This window comes from Sciurus carolinensis, chromosome 5, assembly GCF_902686445.1.
Source record: "Sciurus carolinensis chromosome 5, mSciCar1.2, whole genome shotgun sequence".
NCBI lineage: Eukaryota > Metazoa > Chordata > Mammalia > Rodentia > Sciuridae > Sciurus > Sciurus carolinensis.
The window spans coordinates 137,714,057-137,734,770 of record NC_062217.1 but is presented as its reverse complement, the minus strand read 5'-3'; the positions used below and the strand labels follow the sequence as shown (position 1 = coordinate 137,734,770).

The following is a 20,714-nucleotide window of genomic DNA, read 5'->3' as shown; positions in this document are numbered from 1 at the left end:
CCTTAAATAGTGCTTTAAATAAAATGACATAGAACAAAAGACACTCCTTGGAACAATTTGACAGTAAATTAAACCTAAAATATGGACAAAGTCCACCTTTGATTGTGTACCTATTTAACTATTTTTTATTAGATTATAAGCTGCATGAGATTTAGGAAAAGTGCTTGTTTACTTTAGTATTTTTGATATCTACTACTATAAACTATTATTGATAAAATGAATTAATTAAACATGTATGTAAGTCCAATGGTTTACTTGCTACAAATCTACTCAGTAAACTTTTATTCTACCATACAGCATTTGCACAAATGCTGTCTCTCTCTCTTTCTCTACACACACACACACACACACACACTCACACACACACAATGTTCTGCTCATATTTTCTGAGTACAACTAAGGTTACATTGTTTACGTTGTTTGCATAATTGTTCAGAAATTATATCATTACAATGAATTACATGATATGTTTTTGAAAGCAGCAAACAGAATAGATGATTATAGTGCATATGAACCTTAAAGAGAATAAAATGTGAAAGTGACTGATATTTCAGTGCCTAGGGATCATGTCCCCCAGTATTCTTAGAACCAGCAGCCAGGTGCAGGGCCTGCTCATAGTACACCAGGGCTTCTTTCACTTTTCCTTTCAATTTGTAGACAAAACCCATGAGGCTCAGGCCTTCCAGGTCGAATGCATTTCTCTGAAGTTTCCTTAAGGCTAATTTCTCTAAAGACTTCATACTTTTATCCCTTAAAAATGAGGCCTTTTCTGTTTTTACCACTTTTAAGTAATGCTTAATTGCACCAACTTCAGAATTCTTATGAAATTCCTGAAATTGACCATAGTAGAAATGTGCATCGACCAGTACTTGCTCCTCATATGGTTTCATCAATAACAACTTCCGGTAGCTGTCTTCAGCTTTTCTGTAATCCTTTGCTTCAACATACATACGTGCCAATTGTAGAAGAGCACAAGCAAATGTAGGCTTTTTTTGCAGAGCAAATTCAAAATGAAATATGACTAATCTTACTATTCTGTCCACATGTTCTCTATCCTGCCCGCTAGACTGCATGTCTTTAGCTTTCTTTATTTGCAACAGTTTTGCCCTGTAGCAAAGCCCCATTTGGTGATGCAGGAAGGCAGAGTGGGGTACGGCCCGCAAGGCCTTTGCCAAGAGCTGAATAGCTCTATCCACACAGCCTTTTTTGCGGTAAAACTTACTCGCATATCGAAAGACGTAGGTTTGGGAGGACATGCTGCTCAGAGCTTCCTCAATGTAGTGTTCTCCCTCAGCTTCCTGTCCTATATCTTGGAGCTTCAGGGCAAGGAGAACCTTAATGTACGTATTATCTGGATTTAGTTGGACAGCCTTACTCAAGGGGTCTAGAGAAATTACATCTTCATGAATGTAATCTAGGCGGTAGGCAGTGATGGCGAACCCCAGGCTGAATTCAGGGTTTTCAGGCTCCACTGCCAGAGCCTTCTCAAAGCAGGCCTTGGCCCGCTTGTAATACTGTCCTCCACACTTCAGCAAGGCCCATCCTTCCTCACAGTCCATCTCAGGAGACTCCAGCCTGTAGCGGGAGGGACTTGCCAACTTCTTGCAAGTGTTCTCCACCTTGTCCAGGTAAACCTGGGCTTCTGCCCATCTGCCCATGTGGTGATACACCCAGGCATAGTTGCCCCAGGTCACCAGGCTTCTCATGTCTGCCTGGTCTGCGTGCTCCCTCTGGATCAAGTCTTCAGCTTCTCTCAGGGTCTGCAAGGCCTGCTCATCCTGGCCTTTCAGGTGCTTCACATAAGCCAGGAGGTTGTGAATCCCCACATTGTTTTTGGTGTCTAGGAACTCAATCTGTTCCAAGACCCTGCTTTCTAAATCTGGCATTTCATTGTCTTCCAATAGCAGCCCCCATGTGAAGTGACATCTCAACTGCCAGAGACTGTCCTGCATCTTATCAGTGTTCTCACTGTGAAAAAAAAAAAAAAAAAAGAAAAGCAGATTTTATTTGTTAGGTAAGGCACGGTGATAAGAAAAACCCCAATAAAACATTCTGTTAAATTTTAGTCCTTATTCTGAAAGTGTCACACTTGCAGAAATTTTATTTAGAGTCCCTGGATTTTTAAAATATGCATGGACAATGAATGTTATTTGCTTGGCTTTCTAGGGTGGTTCCATCCACTTCTAGACAAGTAACCTCTTTGTTCTTCAAAGTCACATTTGCAAAATTGTGATAACATTAGCACTTGCCATACTGGGCTAGGAGAGGATAATTAAGTCTACATATGGAAACTACTTACCGCTTATTTTATGCTATGTAAAAATTTCCTATTTTATTGAAAATAACAAACCAATTAGAAAGGCAGAAATCCAGAAAACATTATTGACTTCAGGACTACAGTGTGCATGGTATACAACCAATGAAGATCACTGAAATGAGATAATATTTGACAGCTTTTTCCTTTACTTTTTACTTGGAAACAATTACAGGTTCACAAAAGTTGTGAACATAGTACACAGTTTCTCCCAATTATAAAAAGTTACACAAGTATAGTACAAAATCAACACTATGAAATTGACATGGTCATGTACAGCAATGTGTTTAGGTAACTTTGCTATTTTTTTCATGTGAGTAAACCTATAGAACCACCACCTTGATCAACATACAGAATCTCTTCATCACCACCACATCACCTCATGATACCCCTCTACATTCACACCTGCAGCCCCTCCCAGGCACACTCCAAAATTCATAGCTCCCAGTAATCACAAATTTGTTCTTCACATCCGTAATTATGTCAACTCAACAATATAATGGAAGCTGGGTGTGGTGCTGCACACCTGTAAAACCAGCTACTCAGGAGACTCAAGTCCATCCTACCCTACAAACTCTAGTCTTTGCTCTGATGAGAATTCAGGGCATTCGTTCAGTGTGTCTTCCAGGGGTACATCTTAATTTGGGTGGACAGTCCAATGCCTAAGCATCTGACCCATGACCAGGTGTCCCCTTACAGCAAATCTGTTTACACTGGCAAAACCCATAGTGGATTTTTCTGGCTTTGTCTTGTTCATTCACACTCAAGTATACACTCTCTCTGGAAGCTCTGACCTGGAAAGAAGTTAACTGCAGGTTTGTCACTCAGGTGAAACACAAGAGAGCAAATCAAACAACACATGAAATAGCAGAAGCAGCTTGCCACTTGTAAATCCCAGAGAAAAAAGGACAAGATGCCTTGCAGGGACAATATGAAGTGGGAACTTCGGAGACACTGATACTCAACCACTGGGTGGGGACCAAGACAGAAAGAAGAGCACCATGCTCTATCCCCATATAGGTCCAATCCTTTTTCAGGGTCGAGGACATCACTTAGGTGGGAATCCTGCAGGGAGTTCTAATTGGTGGACTTAGAACAAGTTGATTCTAGTTCAATGGGACCATGGGGTCGCGCTACCACTGAGAGGTCGTTACCGCAGCATATCTGCCCAGTCTGTGAAGGGCTTGGGGATCAGTAGGGTGAATCTCCTAAGGTGTGCATTATTGGTTGGTCCCAAAGAAGTGGTTACCAGGAGGTGTTTGCACAAGGCAGATGTCTGGATCAATCACACCAAGGATCTGGGAGATGGTGAAGAACTGGGAGTGTGTCGAGGAGGACTTCGCTTGAGAAGGGTTAACTCATCTTCAAAATGGAGGCCGAGGCAACATACAATGGAAAGAATTCGCTCCAGTCACATATTGTGTGCGTCTGTTCATGTGACAGATCCAAAGATGCAAATGTAGAGACACAGAGAGCAGATGAAAGTTTGGGTCTGGGGTCTGGAGGGAGGGCTAAGTAGGAAGTGACAATGAGGATGGGATTTCTCCTCACAGTGGTTAGATGTTCTTTTATTTATTAGTTGTAGATGGACAAAATCCTTCATTTTCTTTATTTATTTTTATGTGGTGTTGAGGATCAAACTCAGTGACTCACAAGTGCTAGGCGAGCACTTTACCCCTGAGCTACCACCCAGCCCTGGTTAAACTCCGTGGTGGTGATGCTTGCACAACATAATGAATGTGCTAAATATCACTAAACTGAGTCTGAAAAGTTAAAATGGCAAATTTTATCTTACATGTTATATTATTATAATAAAAACTCACGTTGCTAACCTTAACAGGAATTTTACAAAATATATATATATGTAAAATTTACATATTATATATAATATATAATTTTTCCTAGTATATGTTGAAATTAACATTAAATCATCAAAACAAAACAATATTAAGATGCCATGTGAAATGATGTAATGCATACTCACTGATTCTAGGGAAACTTTGGTTTAACGGTTTAATAAATAGAATTGTTCATATCTAAACTCTACCTCTTATTGTCTGTGAAATGACTATATTTCAAGATCTAAGATTTCTTATTGCAAAGTCATAATATGGGTACCTGCCTCATTGGTTGCTCTGAAGATTAAATATAATAATTTATATTATAGTTTTGGAAGCCAGACTGGTACTTAATAAGCATTCAGAAAGAGAGAGTTATTTTTACAATGCTTTGCTTAATTGGTTATTTTAGGTAGTGAATTTGTTTTTTCAGGAGAGTTGATCATAGACCTGTGGTTTTGTAGTTTCTGGAAATTCTTCCCCTCCCAAATTTTGCCCACTGGAACTCCAAGGGGACATTTGCAAGTTAATAGTAATAAAGGAATTTTATCCGATCTCAGGAGTTGCTTGATTCAAGATTCAGTGGGACCACAGAGAAATTCCCATTAGACCCTTCTGGTAAGGAAGATGTGGATGTTCCTAAGCACAGAACTCTGGCCTACACCCACTGACAGGTGGATGTCAAGGACCTGCAGATGATTGGCAGCCCCAGGAAATGTGATCTGCTCACCTTCAATCTAGTCAGAGTTTCATCAGAGCTGGCCCCTCTGAAGGTGAGTTGAGCAACCTGCAGAGAGAGGCCATGAGCCTCTCCCACCCCATCCCCACAGTATCTCCCCAGACATCTGGGAGGCCCCACTGAAACTCACAGTGCTGTGTGGGTCCTGCTGTTCCACCAAAATGAGGAGTGAGGAGAAAGAGATGTCTCTGACCAGACAAGCTGATGTCCTATCTCCAGATGGGAAACAGTGTGACAAAAAAGAATCTCTGAACCTGGGATCATTTTCTCCTTCCTGTACCACTCCCTCTTTCCTGCCTTTCCTCAGGTAATGGCATGAAGGAAGCTTCACAAGTCCAACAGAAATGAAAATGCTTGCACTAATGCAACAGCTTAGGTGTGGGTATGCACGCACTTGCATGTGTACACACACACATGTACAAGTCAGCCTGTGAATAGATACCCAAAGAGAAAGTTTAGGATGCCTGAGAATAAACCTGTTGAGATAACATTGATTAAAATTGCTTCTAAACCTTTAGACATGATGGCAAATAAGCAAGGAAATCCTTACCTCATGGTTGCTGTGAAGGAGGCTGCAGTTCTGCAGTGTTTTCAGTTGGGTGGGCTTCTCAGAGACCTGGTCCTCTGTCTGTAGATATTCTCATAAAGTGTAGCCCCAGGACAGGACTTTATAAGCAACAGATGATGTAATTGGAAGGTGTGTCCTTGCAATTGGAGCTTAGAAACTGGAAGTGGAAAGTGAAACTAAACCTGGAAAATTCCTGCTACAGAAACTGAAAGTTAAGCAGAGATGGAGACCCTTCTTTGTTTCCTTCTGAGAACAGGTTGAGAGAAGGCTGCTGACAACAGTTGTCCTGATGTGTGAATTCCTGTCTCCCAGCCTGGGGGACAACCTGGGTACTAGGACATGGGAGGTCCTGCCTATAGGTCCCTGAGCCTATAGCCAGCAGTACCTGTGAAAATGGCTGTGTGAACTTGGAGAAGTCATGCCTCCCCCTCTGCTCCTGTTTGTCCATCTGGAACCAGGGAGTGTAGATATGACATAAAATTTTCACATGTCTCAATGGGAATTTTAACCCAGATTTGCTGCCTTTCCCTGAGAGGTGTGTGTGACTACGTATTCCATCCTTTGCTTACCCTCTGGAGAGTGCTTAGTGTCCTAAAGAATCTATGTAGCCTTTGCTTATTCATAGGAATGGAGAAGCCCTATGTGCCAGCATCCTGAGCTTTCAAACAGAGCATGTTAGGCTGTCCCGGCCCGCGGGACATCAACACGGGACCGCAAACCTGAGAGAGAAGGAATGAAGGGACAAGAGACGCAGGGAGAGGCAGCAAGACAGGAATTCTGAACAAGCTGCAAATTTTTATTGTTCACACAGGGGTATTTATACTGAGGGAAGGAGGGGTGTGACAAGGTGCAGGCTGGTTGGCTGTGTTCTTCTGCTGGGTTCCTGATAGGGTGCAAATTCGCGCCGGCCGGGAGGTGAGGTTCGCGCCGCCGGGAAGGTGAAGTTTGCGCCAGCGGGAAGGGAGGGGCGCTGCTGCTTATTGTAAAGATCAGAATGTTCTCAGAATAAGAACTTCTTGGTCCCTGACATTTCCCCCTTTCTTATATAAAATTATTGACCATTTTTCGATAGCCATATTTTAAGGGGGTGATAGAGGCTATGCGCTGAGGCGGGGGCGCGGCTTGCCCGAACAGGTACAGAGCTGGAGTGACAATCCCTCGGGAACTGCGCCTGTCTTAGGTTGTCCGTGGCAGAGCAGCATCCTTACCCGTCATTGGATAATGAGGCTCTAGCCCTCATTTCCTGTCTTAGGTTGGTATGAGCTCTCACGAATCTTACCCGTCATTGGCTGTCCAGTTCAGCTCACAGGGGTGATGGTCTTTTAAGATCATCATCACGATCCATCATCTCCAGTCGATGGTAATGAACCTGAATAGGTTTCGCCTGTATAGCCTCAATTTGAGCTTTAAGAAAAGCCATGATCTTGTTGAATATCAAAGGACCTATAGATACAATAAGCAGCAAGCAAAGGAGGGGACCTAAGAAGGGAAGAAGATAGGGAAGGAGTCCACTGAATCCAGTCCATAGTGGATTATCAGCCAGTGCTTGTCGGCGTTTTTCTGAGTCTTCCTGCAGCTGTTTGATCTTGTCCTTAACAATTCCTGACTTGTTGGCATAGAAACAGCATTTTTCCTGCAAAGACAGACAAATGCCTCCCTGTTCGGCAGTTAGAAGGTCTAAACCTCTCCTATTTTGTAGGACCACTTCTGCTAAGGAATCCACCTGATCTTGAAGATCTTGTATGGTGCTTGAGAGTAACTGTACATCAGAAATCAATTGTCTGGATAATTTTGTATATTGAGTAAGAGAGACCCCCAAACCAGCAGTACCTGAGGCCACTGCTGTAGAGGTTGTGCAAGAACAGGGTCTGTCATTCAGGGGATTTTTCGCATAGATTGTTAGCTGCATCTATAAGAGAGGAAGATTCATCCTCAGGGGGAAGGTTTCCGTCCCTGGGTTGTGGTAAATCATTGACCTGTTTGACCAGGCGTTCTGGTAACCATCTTGGGGCTGCTTGTTCTTGATCTAAAATACAAGCTGAGCCTCGTCCCCAAATGAGGACGGGATCTGGGCCTTTCCATTTATTTGTTAAAGGATCGCGCCACATAACAGATGGGCGAGCAGAACTAGAAGAGGGATGCCAATGTCTGTCTGCGGTCGAATGTCCTTCATTGTCTAGGGTAAGAAAGTTAAGAGCAAATAATGCATGATTAAGGCGATCCCTGGGAGTGGTAAATGCAAGGGAAGAGGCCTTAAGGCGGGTAAGCCAGGTTTTTAAGGTGAGGTGTGCACGTTCCACAATGCCTTGACCTTGAGGGTTATATGGAATTCCAGTAGTATGAGAGATTTGAAGAGTGGCACAAAACTGTTTGAACTTGGTACTGGTATATGCAGGGCCATTATCTGTCTTAATATGTGCTGGCTTTCCCATTATGGAAAAGGCTGAGACAAGATGAGAAATGACATCCTTGGTAGCTTCTCCGCAATGCGGTGATGCAAAAATAAAGCCACTAAAGGTATCTATGGAAACATGTATGTACTTTGTTTTCCCAAATTCAGGAAAGTGAGTAACATCCATCTGCCAAATCTGATTGGGCAGTAATCCTCGAGGGTTAACACCCAGATGTTGAATAGGAAGGGAGACAACGCAAGCAGGACACGCTTTTACAATTTCCCTTGCTTGTTGCCTGGTAATTTTACAAAGTAGCCGAAGGCTCTGAGAATTTAAGTGGTGAAGTTTGTGTAAATCTGTGGCCTCTCGGATGGATCCAATAAGAACTGGGAAAAGGGACCGAGTGGCTGCATCAGCCTGAGCATTACCCCGTGATAGGGGACCGGGAAGATCAGAATGTGCTCTAATGTGTCCTAAGAAAAATGGATGTTTTCTAGCCTGAATTAGTCGTTGAAGCTGGTTAAACAAAAAGGCTGCATTGGAGGAAGCCTTAATGGCGGGTGAAATCTCCAATAGGGGCACAGAATGGGCAATGTAAGCACTGTCTGTATAAATATTAATAGGTTTATCAAAAAATGTCATAAAGACTTGTGTTATAGCAAACAATTCTACAAGCTGTGCTGATGGATAGGCAGTGTCAAAGGTGGTGGGCTGATTATCAACAACAAAGGCTGCACGGCCATTGCTGGAGCCATCTGTAAAAACAGTAAGGGCTTGTGGAATAGGAGCCTTCCGAGTAACCCGAGGAAAAATAAATGGATGTAACTGAGCAAAATGCAAAAGGGGGTCATTGGGAAGGTGGTCATCGATTATTCCCAAAAAGCCTGATAGAGCAATACCCCATTCATCCCTCGTCTGTAGCAAAAATTGGGTTTGATCCTTAGTGTATGGAATCAGAATGCTATCAGGGTCTTTGCCAAAATGTTGTCGAGAAAGCAAGCGACCTTTAATAATGATAGAAGCTACCTGAGCAGGATAGACAGCAATAACTTTAGAGGATGTGGCGGGCAAATGAACCCAAAGCAAGGGGCAACCTTTATTTTTAAAATATGGATCCCGCTGCCAGAATAGTCCTGTGGGTGTATGAGGGGTGTGTAATATAACCAAAACCAAAGGAAGGTTATAAGATATTTGTGTAACAAATTGTTGAGCAATGGCTTCTGTGACTTGAATTAATGCTTGCTGTGCCTCGGGAGTAAGCTCTCGAGGAGAAGAAGGGTCAGAATCTCCCCTTAAAATATCATTAAGCGGCAAAAGCACATAGGTGGGCAGTTTTAAATATGGTCTTAGCCATTGGATATCCCCTAGTAGTTTTTGGAAATCGTTAAGAGTGTGGAGATGGTCCACACGCAATTGTATATTAGGGATTTGAATTTGATTAGTTTGAAGTTTGAGGCCCAAGTAGGTGTAGGGGTCCTGTGTCTGAACCTTATCAGGGGCTATCTGAAGCCCCAAGGCAGTAAGGGCTTTATAGAGATCCAAATAACAATTATTAAGATCATAGGTATTAGGTGCAGCAATTAACAAATCATCCATATAATGTAATATATAAACTTGTGGCCACCGCTCTCTCACAGGGTCTACTGCTTGAGCAACATATTTTTGGCAAAGACTAGGGCTGTTAGCCATACCCTGGGGAAGGACCTTCCATTGAAATCTTTGCATAGGGCCCTGAAAATTGATGCGGGGGAGGCTGAAAGCAAAATAGGGTCTGTCATCAGGATGTAAAGGAATAGTAAAAAAGCAATCTTTTAAGTCGATGACCATTTTATAATAGTCCCTAGGAATAGCTACCGGTGTAGGGATGCCTGGCTGTAATGCCCCCATCGGGCGCATAACCTTATTGATAGCGCGCAAATCCTGTAAAAGGCGCCATTTGCCTGATTTCTTCTTAATAACAAAAATAGGAGTATTCCAGGGTGAGGTTGAGGGTTCCACATGGCCGGCTGTCAACTGTTCCTGTACTAACATGGAGGCAGCCTCTAATTTTTCTTGGGTAAGGGGCCACTGATCCACCCACACAGGAGTTTGAGTTTCCCAAATAATTTTGTCTGCATGGGGTACAGGAGGGTCAGGGACCGACACTAAAAATCCACATACCCAAGTTCAAATTTGTCTGTTTTTTGTATGGGCTGTACAGGCTCAACCTGTCCTTGTCCTAGCCTCCCAAGGCCTGTACCAGGGATAAAGCCCATACGAAGCATTTGATGAGTGACTAAAGAGTCGGGACTAGCAAGAATAACTTTCATTTGGCTTAGAATGTCTCGTCCCCAAAGGTTGACAGGGAGATCAGGAACAACAAAGGGGGTAACGGTTCCTTTATTCCCTGTGTTATCTTTTGTGTCAGTCCAATTAAGCACCCTGGAGCTAACTAAGGGGTTTCTTGATTGCCCTATTCCTTTAAGGTCAGTTAGTGATGAGGTGAGGGGCCATTCTGATGGCCAATATTTTTGAGAAATAACTGTGGCATCCGCACCAGTATCTAGGATCCCTCGGAATTTCTTTCCTTCAATAAATAAGGTAAGAGTGGGTCTTTTGTGGGAGATAGGTTGGACCCAATACACATCAGAGGAACCTAAGGAGGCTGTGTTTCCTGGTGAATTTCCTGAATTGAGGGGAAGGAGTATTAATTGTGCAATTTTTGTTCCTGCAGGGATGGCAGCTACTCCGTTAACAGCTGTGGCCAGTATTTTAATTTCTCCAGTGTAATCATCATCAATAATGCCAGGGAAGACCTGAACACCTTGTAAGGTGGTAGGAGCTCTCCCAAGAATAAGAGCACACATATGAGGTGGAGGGGGGCCTACAACCCCAGTGGGTATTATTTGAGGTCCTTGCATAGAGTCTAATATTGTATCGGTGGAGGCACAGAGGTCCAATCCTGCGCTGCCTGGGGTAGCACGTTGGAGGGAGGTGATTGTGGAGAAGGACAGGGAGCCTGGATTGGGTTGGGAGTCTGAGAGGGAACAAACCTTATTGCCCCTGGGTTTGTTCTGGGGGTGGTCGGGGCCAGGGGCTGGCCCCGAGAGGAGTTTCCCGAGAAGTTAGAGGGAATAGGCTGTCCAAGGGCATTGGTCTTGGATCTACACTCCTTGGCCCAGTGGCGATCTTTACCACATTTAGGGCAAAGGGTGAGCGGAGGTGGTTTAGCCCCTGTTTGAGGAAATATGGGTCCTTGACCCAGTTTCCCTGTTGGGCAGTCTCGCGCAAAATGGCCAGGTTGTTTGCAAGTAAAGCAAGTACGTGGACCAGGGTGGTGAAGGGCCTTGGTGAAGGCGGCACCAATGGCGAGACCCATGGCATGGGCTGTTCCTACCCCGGCACACAGCCTAATGAAGTCAGAAAGGTCCCCTTTATCTTTGTGAGGCCGAAGAACATCTTGACATATTGGGTTGGCATTTTCAAAGGCAAGATATTTTACAAAGGAGCTCTCGTTTTCACTTGGTCCAAGTAAGCGCTCCGCAGTTAGATTAAGCCGGGCAACAAAGTCACTGTAAGGCTCGTCAGGACCCTGATGAATTTTTGCTAGGGAGGTGGTGGCCGAGCCCTTTTGAGGGAGCCGTCTCCAAGCATGCAAACCAGCAGTTTGAACCTGCGCTAGGAGCCCAGTAGGAAAGCGTGCCTGTTTAGGGTTGGTATCAAATGGCGCATTACCCACTAATTTAACATAGGTCCAGGATTTAGAGGAAGCCTTGGTTGAATTTTTTTGGGCAGTTTCCCGACAGTATTCCCTAAAGTCTGCGTTCCACAACAGGAAGTCACCTGCACTGAGGGTGGCTCGGGCCAAAAATTTCCAATCATTAGGGGTGAGCCACTGTGTACTATGGTTCTCTAGCAAGGCCAGTGTATAAGGTGCAGTGGGGCCATACTGTGTACAAGCCTTTTTAAGTCTTTCAAGAAAGCGGAGGCTCAGCCTTTTATAAGAACCAAGGGCTCCACTCTGTCCAGAGGTGGGCTCCTCCTCATCCCCTGATTCCTGGTCCTCCTCTTGTTCCCTCTCTGGTTCTACCTCTTGTTCCTCCCCTGGTTCCTCTTCCTGACTTCCTTCTAAATTCTCTGCTTCAGTTTGGGGGGGCTGATCTGCTTGACTGCGAGTGACTGGAAAGGCAAGAACAGGCTGACCACGTGGCTTCACCTTACGAGTATTAAGGGGTTTTGGGCCAGTTTGTGTTAACTCCGTGCCCAAGGCCAGTGAGCGAAGCTCGGCATCAAGGGCTTTTAGTTCTTTTAAAAGTTGGATTTGTTCCCGCCTATGTTGGAGAGACTCGCGTAAAGGGGTTAGATTAGGCAAGGGAAGCGGGGAAAAAATGTCTGGGGGGGCAGTAGGTCCCTGAGGGGCCGGAGCACGAAAGGCAGGGGGTGTATAAGTGGGAAGTGGATTTGTAAGAGGTGGCAGGTCTGGAAAATGGTGTTGAGCCACTGCCTCCTCCAGGGTGGCCTCATCCTCTGGGGTCAACTCATCATGGGGATTTAAAACTGGATAAATCTTAGGGGGATTTTTAGGGGACTCCTTTGGTAAGGTGGGGTCTGGGAGGTTCCCAGGGTCTGGGAGGGTCCCAGGGTCCTGAGAAGCCTGAGCAGGGGGCATTTGAATACTAACCGAAGGGCATGCCGATGGGGGGCGAGAGGTAGATTGCATTGCCTGCTCCCCAATCTTTACAAGTTTTAAAGTACCACTGTCAAAGGGTGAACTTTTAAGAATCTCATTAATTAAATTCCAATAAGAAAAGACAGTGACGGGCACCTTTTGAGGACCAAAAGTCTCATAATAATCTTTGAGGCAGTCTCCTACTCTGAGCCACCTTTTACCATCAATCGATCCCTCGAGGGGAAACCAAGGACACAAATCCTCTATGTATGAAAAGAATAATCTTAAATCCTTTTTCTTAACACGCGCTCCCCGAGTCTTGAGGGCCTCCTCGAGACCCGTCAGAAACAAATCATGTGACGAGACTGCTTGTCCCATGGTACGTCACTTACCTTGCGCTGACCTCACTCTCCTCCTGGATCTGACTCCCGGTTGCGTCTACCAGGGCGATCCCGAATCCTGCTTGGCCAAGTCTTCCCCGGAGGGCAGCGTTCCGCTTCTCAAAGTTTCCAATCGACCACGTTGGGCGCCAACTGTCCCGGCCCGCGGGACATCAACACGGGACCGCAAACCTGAGAGAGAAGGAATGAAGGGACAAGAGACGCAGGGAGAGGCAGCAAGACAGGAATTCTGATCAAGCTGCAAATTTTTATTGTTCACACAGGGGTATTTATACTGAGGGAAGGAGGGGTGTGACAAGGTGCAGGCTGGTTGGCTGTGTTCTTCTGCTGGGTTCCTGATAGGGTGCAAATTCGCGCCGGCCGGGAGGTGAGGTTCGCGCCGCCGGGAAGGTGAAGTTTGCGCCAGCAGGAAGGGAGGGGCGCTGCTGCTTATTGTAAAGATCAGAATGTTCTCAGAATAAGAACTTCTTGGTCCCTGACATTAGGCTGAATGACAGTCTGTTTCTCAGTTACAAGCTCTCTATTCTAGCCACTTAAGGTGACCTCATTCCCCAGAAATGGTTCTCATAGCCATGCATGTGAGAACACTCTCCATAGCCATGTAAAGTCCTCTTGGTGGCATGAGAACTGTCCTTGCTCTGCCTTTACCTGCCCACGGAATCTTCTGAGTTTGTAGGCAGAGACCAAGAACAATCCTGTGCTGAGTGTGGGATTGTTGGTAGAGGTTTGGTTCTTATTATTGCTGTCTGCTGAGCTCTGCTTCTCCCAAATTCTCTGGAAATTTTTGCACTCTCCTGGCAGGTGTGATGATACTATGACTCTCCAGTAGCTTACAGAAATCAAACTCACCCAGCTTCAGTTAATTTAATCATGGCAAAGCCCCTTATTGGGAGGAGATGTCAGACTTGCTTCCCTAGAAAGCCAAATCTGAATGTGCTGTATAATTGTCATGTATAATTTAGGTACCACTGTCAACCATGATTTTCCTTGTGGCTTTGTGATAATTAGGAACCACCATGGGTACAGTCCTAAACCCTGATCCATCATTCGTTAGAAGAAGAATTGTATTCAGAAAGGATGCAGAACACCACAGGCCTGTCCCCAACCTGTCATTCCTTATGATAGGGAGGCATTTTTTCTTTCTCCTTTCCACATGTCCCACAGTCTTATCTCAATGACTGGGAGGATCACAAGAGTTGGTACACCCCAAGAGGCAGAACACTGATACCATAAAGGCTCTAAGAAGAAACTAATTATCTACTGATCCATATCTTTCATAAAGAAGAAATTTCCTTAAAAAGTATGATACTCATGACAGATAAGAAACACCAGGCCCAAGGGTACCCCAACAACTTGGTCAAAAGCTGCTCTTTCCTTTGAGGAATGCTTAGTCCCCATTGTCAATCAGAGCTGTCTCCCTTCAGCTAAAGGCCCAATCCAAGTTTTCCCTTTATAGGTTTCTAATACTGGGCTCAGTCTCATGTCTACCATTTCCCAGCCCATAGGTTCCATCTCTGGTAACAGTCTGAAAAGAATTAAAATAGAGGACTCTTGTTTACAAACAGAGGTCAAACAGCCAAACAGACAGAGAGAATGGGAGATAAGAGATGGAAATTTCTGAAGCTGCCTTTTGTCCATAGCTTTATGCTCAAGAGTCAAGTGGTAAGAACCAAGTACTACTGTGTTTCTGGAGATTTTGAGGCAAGTGCTGAGTAGTTGAAGCACATTACCAGTAACTGTGCTCCTGGCCCATAGGTGTTTCTGGTACTCCAGAAACCTGTCACTGGTCAGCATTTGCACCCACACCTGCCTCTTTCCCTAACAAGGAGTATCAACCTAAGATAAGGATTTGAGGATACAGAAAAAGAAAGATATAACGAATCTCAAAAGTACTGAGTCTCAATGAACCCTTGGAAACAGGAAATGCCCGTGAGTTTTTGAAATGCAGAAGGAGAAACTCATGAGCAACCTAGTCCATGCCTTTGGGCTCTTCTTTGGCCCAGGTGCTAGCCTACCAAAAGTAACAGGACATGGGCAATATGCAAGCACAGGGGAAATGAGTGTGAGATTGTGTGACTCCACTCCAGCTCCTCTAGTCCAGGCCCTTGTCACTGTCCCTCTATGCATATTAACACCCTAGAACAAGGGGCTGCTGTTTCTTCCTCTACAGATGGCCCATATTCTTCCTTGAAAGTGTGTTCCTCGCTTTATCCCCAAAGTCTCTCACCCTTGAGATGGGTCACTTTCTGTCTTGAATGTGCATCCGCTTTCCTAAATAATTCTCTTTGTGCCTCTGACTGGCATGTTCTGAAATTCTTCTCCATATGCCAAAGACCTCACTTGTCCTGAGTTGAGGTCCCCTCCTCAGGGAACTCTTCTGGAAACCAACCCATTGTGGCCTCTTAAGGAGGCCAGTTTCTGGAATCTGGATGGTTGCAACAGAAACGGGAGAATTGCAGGAGGCACCTCTACTTTTGTTGCAGGATTCTTATGCAGAGAGACAGGGCACGGGGCTTTCAGCAGGAAGCAATGTTTACTAGTGCCAGCACTGGCCTAGGGGATTTGTATCCAAAGGCTGATCCTCGATTGCAGTTGGGGCATTGCTTTATATATCCCTTGTTAGTTTCTTTTAAGTTAGATCCTTTGTCTCCCATATATGGTAACATACATTTGATTAGTTATCCTAGACTACAGAGTTGCAACAAACTTGCAACAGAAGCAGGCTCTAGATACTGCCTGTGCCACAGTTATTCTGGGAGGGCTATTAAGGTACTTTGACTTGACTTTCTCTGTGTGGAGGGAGTTTGGCATAACACATAAAGGTGTCCTCCTAATGAAGTAAAAAGCATCCTGGTTGTTACATTTGGTGTCAGTTTGACAGAAATAAGCAATCAGCCTGGTTTAGAAATGAAGGTATTAGAGCTGGGCATGGTGGTGCACACCTGTAATTCCAGAGGCTTAGGAGGCTGAGGAAGGAGGATTGCAAGTTCAAAGCCAGTCTCAGCAACGTAGGGAGGTCTGAAGCAACTTAGCAAGACCCTGTCTCTATTTAAAAAAGAAAGAAAGAAAGAAAGAAAGAAAGAAAGAAAGAAAGAAAGAAAGAAAGAAAGAAAGGAAGGAAGGAAAGGAAAGGAAAGAAAGAAAGAGAGAAAGGAAAAAGAAAGGCTGGGAATGTGACTCAGTAGTAGTTAAGTGCCCTGGGTTCATCACTGGTATAAAAAAAAAAAAAAAAAAAAGAAGGAGGAGCTGGGGTTCAGAAAGTGACAAACCAAAGATTGGCCCACTGAGAAGTTTAGATGGGACCTCAGAATCAAACTATATCACACCTCATCTTGTTTCTACCTCCAAAACACAGGGATGGATTTTCTCTGCAATTACTTAATCTGCATTAGGACCAGAATCAAAAAGTGACCATAGTTGCCTTGCATCTCACTTTGTGCAGGAGTGTATCCACACCCAGATGGACTTTCTCCCAAGATAATGTCTGTTCCTGAAGATCATTCAGATTCCAAAGCAAATCATTGACAAGCAAACTTCTGTCCTCAGATTTGTCCTATTTCTTTAATAATTGCTTACTGTACCTCTAAAATTGCCTACTGCCCTCTTCTCCTTCCCATTCCCTTTTCTTCCTGAGGAGAATAAGCTTCAACTATCTCCCCCACCACTGAGATTAATTGTTTTTCATGGACCCATTATTGAACACATTTGTACTTATATGTAATTTTTTTGTGTTAATCTCTGTATTTCCAGATTATTTCATATACTTAAGTTATTGGAACATCAAAGAGAAAAGAAAGTTTAAAACTTCCCCACAAAGGAAAGAAGTCAAACCTAAAAAAAAAAAAAAAAAAAAAAAAAAAAAAAAAAAAAAAAAAGAAAGAAAGAAATTAACCAGTGTGGTGTGGTTAAAGACTACTCATTGTATAAGAGTGTTACAACCTGTTTTGTTTTTCTTTTTAAGAATATACTATTTATTGTTTTTACCACAATATGAATATGTGCTCAAGGCTTTGAGATTATTCCTAAACTGTTTCCAATCACATCCAATGAGAAGGCTCTCAGACTGCAAAGCTCCTTTCTTACAAATGGTCTGATAATTTTCACCCAATCTCAGAGGTCTTCATGGGAACCCTCATCCCACTTTAATCTGCAGTTTGGCTTACTCAAGTAAGTACTTGAGTAATTCAAGTACTCAAGTATGTTGTCAGATGTGGGTTGGCCTCTCCGGAAGGGAGTGAGTGCAACTGTGCCCCTTTGCCCAGCCACCGGGAGCCAGCTTCTGTGACACAGACTCAATTTATTCAGGAAGTGCAATAGTTTATATATGGAATGAGAACCAATCATTTTAATGAGATAGTCAGGCCACTGCTCAGGTTACATGTTTACACTACCCTACTACAGGGAAGAGCAGACTTCTACTGGGGACCAGGGAGGCCCAAGAGGCATTGGGTCATCACAGAGTGTTCTCATGTGACATGAAGAGAGCCCAGTGTTCTGTGCTCAAGCCCAGTCCATACCTTGGATCCATGCCTGGTACACCCCAGGATTCTCCTCATTTTCCCCCTTTTTCTTTTTTGCCATCATAACCTAAGTTAACATGACCTGTCTAGTCTCAATTTTTGAGGTTCTTTTACAAAGGCAGTGAATACATAGAAATGATATTACAATGCCAGCAAGGGAAAGGTCAATTAATGTAATATTTACAGGATCAAATACAGAGGTGATTTTGTTCCATAATCGTGTGAAGAAAGAAGCATTTAGTACAAGTTGGGCTCGGATTTCATTGATTGACATGATCGCATGACCTAGTATGAGCGTTAAGTTTTGAAATCGGGAGTTCCAAGGACCCCTTCAATACATACTTAATTCTTGCCTCCATTTAGTTACATTGTCAAGTGTTACCATAGTTTCACAAACATAGGGTAATGTGGGATTACATTGTAGACGCATTGTTATTTGCATAATATCTATTCTTTCATTTGTGAGATCCATTTGTTGCTGTAAATTTAGGATACTCCCTTGTATTGGTGTATTAGTTTGGTGTTGAAGAGCGAAGGCTTCACTGACACTAGTAGCCTGTGCATTTAGCACTGCGGCATTAGCACCAGTCTGTACTAAGGCTATCATGGCAGCAGTTGAAGCAGCTAGAGCAGCAATGATGATACTTGTAAGCAATGCAGTAAGTCCAAAATCTCTTTTAGCACGTATTAACTGTACATCTTTAGTAAGAACTATTGGTTGAATAGCATGAGTATCATTTGATATAGCCCAAATGTAAGGAGGTACTCTAGCTAACAATGCACTTGAAAACTCAGGAGACCAACAATTGGTCAGGAAGCACTGTATAGAATTATCACAATATACAGACATATTGGTGGCTTGATTAGAAACAATGAAATAAAATGGATGCTGAACACAGAGAGGCGCATTAAACATTTGTGAAGATGTTCCATTAAAACGAGTCCCATTGAGGAAAAGCATAGCGCCTATATCTAAACATCTCTGCTGATTGCATAGCAATTGAGTACCTAACAGTGAGGCACTTCCAGAAGAATTATAATACATTTTTTGTGAGCTTGGGATGGGTTTTGAGGCATTTATTACTAAAGGTCTGGCAAAGGATGAAAGCTGCTGGGTAGCTCTAAAGGGAGTGTGATTCGCACACACTGGCGGGGATGGATTTCTGCCAATGGCCTAATTTTGTTTACATTTTTAGTGATATTGGCAGGAATCTATGGGCAGACAGGTAAACCGGGGAAAGCATCTGTAGAACTATTCTTAGATACAGAAGTTAATTTAACCGGCCTAAGACCTGTGATGTTTCCTATAGTTTGATCTAGGAGAGTATCAGGGCGTAAGCAGATCACTTGATCACATAATGAGAGCTCAGAAGTGGAGGAACAATTGGACAACTTCATGAATAGCCAACTGCCAGTAGTGTTAACAGTAGTATTAAATCGAGCTCGACGAGGAGGTGCTGAAGTGGCAGGAATGCCTATGGAAGTATTAGAAGTTAAACTAGAAGGCAGGACATCTGTATCTAAGCCTAATGGCATCACCATGGACGGATGAGGGATCCCAATAATTGTTGCACCAGTGCGGTGAGAGTTGGCAGTGATAATAGCACACATTAGTAAAAACAAAGTGGATGGGGAAGTATCACCTTCAGGAGCCATTTGTTGAGCCTCCTGAGCTACCCTTTTTAATCCCCCCCAAGTTACTGGAGGTGCATGGTGACCTCTTTTCTTTCTTCGTTTTCCTTGCGTGTTTGATGATTGTCCTTGTCTGACTGAGGAGCCCTCTGTCCTCTTCAGTTCCTCCGTCACGGTTTGCGAACGTCTTTTTTTGTTGCCCTCCATGCGACTTAGCAGGCTTGACCTATCTGGCTGGTATCCAAATTGGTGTAAATTCACCTTCTGGGAAAACACAAGCAAAACCTCGCCCCTGAGTTAGTAAAGGGCGTGGTCCACGAAGGCAATTTGATAGGGGGTCCTTCCAATACACCCATGGCAGAGGAGTGTTACCGGGAAAGGAACTCCAATGCTTCATGGCTGGTGAAATACCGTGGTCATCAAAGGTTAGGAAATTCAGAGTGAACAGAATGTGATTGAGTGTGTATGATGGGGGCATATGTGTTCCCTCTTTCCCCCTTTTTCTTTTTGTAGTTGAGTTTTTATAGTATGGTGTGTTCTTTCTACAATTCCTTGACCTTGTGAATTGTATGGGATTCCTGTAATTACCTTGATATTCCAAGTAGATGCCCAACTTTTGAATTTGTTTGAGGTATATGCAGGTCCATTGTCTGTTTTGATGGCCCAATTTGGGGGCAGTTGTTCAGATTCCTAGGTGGTCAGAGTAGAATGTTTTCCTCTGCAAGTTTACATGCTTGAGACATTAACTGCTGGGAACCAAGAACTAGGACAAGGGATTCCTTCAGGAGGACCTCATTGACCTGAACCCTCGTGAGTCTCTTGTTGAAAATGGACCACAAATATTTAAGGACTGCAATTATTATAAAGAAGAGTATACAGGCTAATCACCAGGAGGTAGAGGAGCTGAGAAATTGTTCCCATAATAAGGCCTAACAAAGGCTGGAAAGGACAAGGCCTTTGTGTGGGAACCTTGACACTGTCCAAGTTATTAGGAATGTAAATACAACATGTAACCTTTAATGTCATTGATGTCCCCAGAAAATATAGCTAAGCAACTTGATGTCATCTGATTTTTGTAAAATATCCTTTTATTGGTATAATCTGTGTTTAGTAGAGATCTCTATATTTCTGTTATTTAGGACTAGATAATAATACTAGCAAACATAGATTAAGCCTACCTGTGTAGCTTAGGAAAGTCTGTAGGCCTTAAATTGACTAAAAATTTCTGACTCTGGCCGTTTCTCTTGATAATTATTAGGCACATTTGTCTAAGAATCTCTCTTTTGTAGCTTCCAGTCTTTACTTATTCTAGCATGCTAACACGAGTGTATTATTTAAATTGCATTTAACTATTGCTTCTTTTAGACTCTGTAACGTGGTACAATACTCTAACAGTTGTTTAACTGTAATCGTATAAACCCTGATTTTCAAGAGTAATTGTTCTAAAGAAGAAAACCGACATGATGTTAAGAGTAAATTAGTGTTTCTAAGAAATCCTTGTCATTTTAACATATAGATTGAACTTTGGTTTATATCAGTACATTAGTATTTGAACTTAGGAAAATTCTTAAGTAGCTTAAACTGATTGTTTCACATTCATATAACCAACTTCGTTACACACAAACTTGTTGAATTTTGCCCTTTACTTACACATAGATTGT

At 43.4% G+C, this 20,714-nt stretch overlaps 1 protein-coding gene across 1 annotated transcript; it reads right to left on the bottom strand.

Annotated features, from left to right (window-relative positions):
• Positions 1–396: 396 nt before the first annotated feature.
• Positions 397–5,524, bottom strand: LOC124985399 (interferon-induced protein with tetratricopeptide repeats 1-like). The gene is made up of 2 exons (XM_047554085.1): positions 5,442–5,524; positions 397–1,968 (listed from the first exon to the last, which is right to left on the bottom strand). The coding sequence occupies exons 1-2, from the start codon at positions 5,444–5,446 to the stop codon at positions 558–560; spliced, it is 1,416 nt and encodes a 471-aa protein (XP_047410041.1). The 5' UTR covers positions 5,447–5,524; the 3' UTR covers positions 397–557.
• Positions 5,525–20,714: the final 15,190 nt, after the last annotated feature.